At 47.5% G+C, this 4,825-nt stretch overlaps 1 protein-coding gene across 3 annotated transcripts in view; it reads left to right on the top strand.

Moving 5' to 3' along the window:
* Positions 1-6: 6 nt before the first annotated feature.
* Positions 7-4,825, top strand: part of LOC124232353 (xanthine dehydrogenase/oxidase-like) — a 7,352-nt gene continuing 2,533 nt past the window's right edge. The window contains exons 1-4 of one of the 3 annotated variants that reach the window (XM_046649307.1): positions 7-633; positions 2,418-2,544; positions 3,479-3,540; positions 4,269-4,625. In XM_046649307.1, coding sequence (XP_046505263.1) covers positions 2,475-2,544; positions 3,479-3,540; positions 4,269-4,400 — 264 coding nt within the window. In that variant the 5' untranslated portion in view covers positions 7-633; positions 2,418-2,474 and the 3' untranslated portion in view covers positions 4,401-4,625. Of the gene's footprint in view, positions 634-2,417; positions 2,545-3,478; positions 3,541-4,268; positions 4,626-4,825 lie in introns of those variants that run through there. The other 2 variants (XM_046649306.1, XM_046649305.1) reach the window with 2 other exon arrangements.

Genomic DNA, 4,825 nt, shown 5'->3' on the forward strand with positions numbered 1-4,825 from the left:
AGTCACAGAAGGTGCCAAGGCTAGCCCAAGTCTTAATCCTCCCCAGACCATTTGAGGAGATGTTATGTTCAGATCACACCTTCCTTGGGTACCTTATGTGAATCTATGAACCAGGGCCTTCAGTTGAACAAGGTGATTATCATCCTCGGGAGGAGCATTTTAGATCAGTTGTGGGAGGTCAGCGCAGGGTGGGGGTGGTATTACTTCATCTCTAGGGCTTCATATCTTAGTCAGGAAAAGGGGAAATTACCAAATTTGCCCAACCTGCAAGAGATATGAGAAGGTGAATTAGGGCTTGTTATTTTCATTGAGGCAAATAGATGAAAGAAAGAATGAACAGTTTAACCACTGGGATCATATCCATATTATCAGGCTAAAAGCCTCCCTTTCCAATGGTACAGATCCTTATTCCTGATGCACTTACTTTGGCTGCAAATAAACTATAGAGTCAGATTCCACTTCTCCTTGTCCATTTATTTTTTTCTCTTGGTATCTATGACACTACGCTTTCCTCATTTTCCTCCTATCTCTGTGTTCACAGCATGTGCTGGCTCTTCCTCTACTCAGCCCCTAATTGCTGCAGCACCCTCTGGCCTGGGCCCCTGCCCTTCTCCATCTTCACACTCCTCCTAGGTGAGTTTAGTATCATCTACTTGAGAACGGCACTCACATTTATATCTTCAGCTTTGACCTCTCCTCAGAGGTTAGATTCATTATTTCCAACTGCTTACTTGACCTCACTATATGGATGTCTAATCTTAAACTTAACAAAACCCTCTTTTTCCACTAACTTCTTTCTTTCCCAGTCTTCCTCCATCTGAGTCAGTGGCAAAAGCATCCACCCAATTGCTCAAGACAAGAATCTAGGAGTCACTTATGATTCTTTCCTTCATACACCACACCCAACCCATCCAGTAGTGTCTTCTGTACCTCCAAACCCTGCAATGAAACCTTCCTTTTCTCTCCATTTCTTCTATTGCTGCTTGATCGGGGCCACCACACCTCCTGCCTGGACCACAATAGTGTCCTGGTCTCCTGTTTCTACTCTTGCCCCTACAATCCTAGTCCCACCCAACAGCTAGAGCAATTCTTTAAAATCATAAATTAGATCATATCATGTCCTGCTGAAACTCCCCTAGTGGCTTCCCATCACACTCAGAATAAAAATCAGGATCCCTCCCCTGGCTTATGAAGAGCCACATGATCTGGCTGCTGCCTAATCCCCCAGCCGACTTCTCTTGTCCCAGTGGGTTCCACCCACACTGACCTTTCAGCAGCTCCTGCACCAGGCTTGTGTACTTGCTGTACTCAGAGCATTTGCCTTTGCTGTTCCTTCTGCCTGGAATACACTCTTCCCTGATCCTAATCAAGTTATTAAATTTAACTTAAAGGTCACCTTTTCAGAGTGGCCATTTGTGGCCACTGAGAGCAGCCACTCGTCACTCCGGCTCATGCTGTCCAGTACTAATGCTCTACATAGCACTGACCTCCACCTGGTGTTTTCTTGTTTGTTTTTGTCACTATCTCCCCTACTAGGACATGAGCTTCATGAAACCCGGGACCTTATCTCTCTTCACTAGTCTGTGCCCAGGGCCTTTGCCATGCCTGGCAAATAACAAGATCTCAGTAAATATTTATGAAATGACTGACTACATACGCTAGGCACTGGAGATACAATTGTCTAGCAATTTTGCTTACATAAGTACCAAGAGAGACTCCCTAGAGAGAGAAAAAATATGAATGTGAGGAATCTCCTTGTAATGAAAGTCTTGCAGATTTGAATGAAAATTCTGTGACAGTCAACACATATAGCAAATTCTACGTGACATGTTTCCCAATTCTTTTGTCCCTAGTGGAAGTCAAGGTTTCCTTCACTTAATAATACAACGGTATTCTGTTTGGAATGAACTGTATTCAGTTGGTTGTTAATAAATGCTGGTTGGGTTGGATTGTGGGATAGCATAGTTACGAGAACAGGACATAGGTCTTCCACTTGGACAAATCTCTCGGCTTTCTTCCTCCTCAGCTCAAGGAAGGATGAGAAGCTCCTTCTGGCTCTCATGATTCCTATTCCTTGAAGGGGCTTTCCTACTAATAACTGACATTGGTTGACAACCTACTGTATGCCAGGTATAATGTTAGGAGTTTCATGTGAATTAGCTCATTGAATCCTCACCACGGCTCTAGAGGTAAATAGTAGGATGTTCCTTATCATACAGACGAGGAACCTATGGCTCAGAGAGGCTTGGTAACCTGGCCAAGGTCACAGTTGGTGAGGGGTGGCGCCAGGATTTGACTTTGTGAAGTGACTGCTACTGCACATTGTCTGTCAACATGGGCTGACTTCAGTTCAGTCGTGTAGGGAGCCTGGGAGGGGTTTTGCCAATGCAAGTGTCTACATCTTCTGCCCCTTTTAGGAGAGAATTGCTAAAAGCCACGGGTCCCAGTGTGGGTTCTGCACCCCCGGCATCGTCATGAGCATGTACACGCTGCTCCGGAACCAGCCCGAGCCCACCATGGAGGAGATCGAGGATGCCTTCCAAGGTACCAACCTTGAAGCACAGCCAGGGAGGTGGGATGGCAAAGGGGGCTCTGCAGAGGTTGAGCCAGGCCAGAGTGGAAGCCAGGAGTGGGCTAGGAGTTCAAGGTGCTGACCTTTGTAGGAAAGGCTCAGGCCACCCTGACATGGTGGCTAACATCTACCGGAAGGTTGGCCCTCTCTTAGAACACTGTGTGGTTTGGAGACCTCCTGGAGTCTCCTGCTTTAGTGTTTGTCTTCCTGAGGTGTCTTCTTGCCCTCCCCTGCACTGGGACCGGGTGGCAGTGGGTGGCTGGCATGAGAGGAGATTGTTTGGAGAACTCCACAGAAGCTAGTGACATGGCTTCCTTCCCTCTCAGCTTTCACTGCAACGGGACTCTGTAGGACAAAGGCCACATATGAGGAAGGTGGCCATGATTCTGAGCCTTGGGCAGAGACTGGCTTCCCAGTTTTCCTTCTGTGAATGGGCCCAGGAGTCTGGACCAGGTGTCTGTTCCTCGGAATTGAGTAGAGAAGGATGCTCCTCCATTCATCATTCAATCCATCACTTATTCAATCCATTATATTGAGTCCTATCATATGTCAGGCACCATACCGGGTACAAGGGACACAGGGATGAAAGGCACAGTCCCTATTCTCAAGGAGTTCACATGCTGAGGAGGAAGATGATGTAGTTTGATAAGCTCCCTGATAAAGCTATGAGTGGTCACCATGGGAGTATGTAGGAGGGACACCTGATTCAGTCTGGGCATTCTAGGAAGGCTTCCTGGAAGACATGTTAGATATTTTGAAGTCAGGAATACAAGGAGGAAGAGGAGGGTTACAGGCAGAGGAAACAGAATGTGCAAAGACAGCATCTAACACCCGGGAGCAAAGCCACAAACCCCTCACCTGCCCTGGGGCCTGTGCTGACACTGCAACGTTTTCTTTGTACCACAGGGAACTTGTGCCGCTGCACAGGCTACAGACCCATCCTCCAGGGCTTCCGGACCTTCGCCAGGGTAAGTCTGGGCCCCAGCACAGTGTGGCCCTTCTCCCAAAGCAGAGACACTCAGGAATTGCTATTGGAGGGATGGCAAGGGCCTCTGGATTACAGAGAAGAAAGATAAGATGGCCAGTGGCTGGCCCTCTGGTAGCAGACACCTGGCATGGACAGTGGGCTCTGGCATAATTATTCAGGGAGGGGTTGTAATCAACAGCAGGGGGACTTCTCTTCCTGGGTAGGCCTAGAGAGCTGGTTCCTGGAAGAGGCATGCTGCCCAAGAGCTGAATTCCTCCAGGGCATTTGGGCTCGGCAGCTTCCCTTGGAGACTGGCACACTCAGCCCGTGGCAGAGGTGCTGAATATGGCATTTAATAACAACGCAGCCTGAGTCAGGACCCGCACCCCTCCTCCTTTCCTCCTCAGCTGCTTTCTGCAGTTGGCAGTCTGCCGAGCTTATGATGCTGCTAATGAGGTCTCCAGACAGTTCGTGACCTCCTGTAGTGTTCATGTAACTCTGAGTTAGAAACCGCAGCTGGGGTGGGTGAACATGAGATTATAGACACAGACACATCTGGCAACAGGGACAGAGGGCTGGCCTCTCCTTTCTTGGCTTAATCTCCCCAGATTTCCCCTGATTCCCCAACTAGGACAAGTTGATCCTCACTCCAATCAAACAGTCGTCTCTCAATTTGATTCAGAGTTGAGGGGTGAGTCACAGACTCCCATGCTTTTCACTGACCTTTAGGGTTGGCACATTACAAAAAGGAGTGTTTCATCCAAAGAGCTGCAAAGGGGTGGAGACGGAGACAAGCCTGTGAGGATGGAAAACACCACACCCTGCGGAGTGCTGTTAATGATGAGGAACCAGGAGACATGAATTTAAATGAAAATGATTGAAAGCTCAGATACGGACTCTGCAGACCTGGGTTAAAATCCCATTCCATCACTTAATTGATGCATGACTTTGAGCAAATTTCTCTGTTTCTAAAATGGGGATTATAATAATACCTCCTTATAGTGTCTGTGGAACGTACTTCTTGTAAAGCTCTTAGAACAATGCCCGGCACATCTTAAGTGTTCAATAAATGGCAACTATAAATTAGGATGAAGATGCATTTCCTTCATTATTCAATATTGGATCTTCATAAATTTCTCAGGCTTCCCTGAGAACCAGGGATTGTTCATCTTGCCCGTGTGTTTATTTCCTAGGAGGCTTCTCAAAGAGCTACAGTCTAACCAGACCTCCTAATTTCTCTAAAGAGAAGGGCTTTTGAGAGTAGCTGACAACTCTGCTCCTTCCCA

Source organism: Equus quagga, unplaced genomic scaffold, assembly GCF_021613505.1.
Source record: "Equus quagga isolate Etosha38 unplaced genomic scaffold, UCLA_HA_Equagga_1.0 HiC_scaffold_4978_RagTag, whole genome shotgun sequence".
NCBI classification, from domain to species: domain Eukaryota; kingdom Metazoa; phylum Chordata; class Mammalia; order Perissodactyla; family Equidae; genus Equus; species Equus quagga.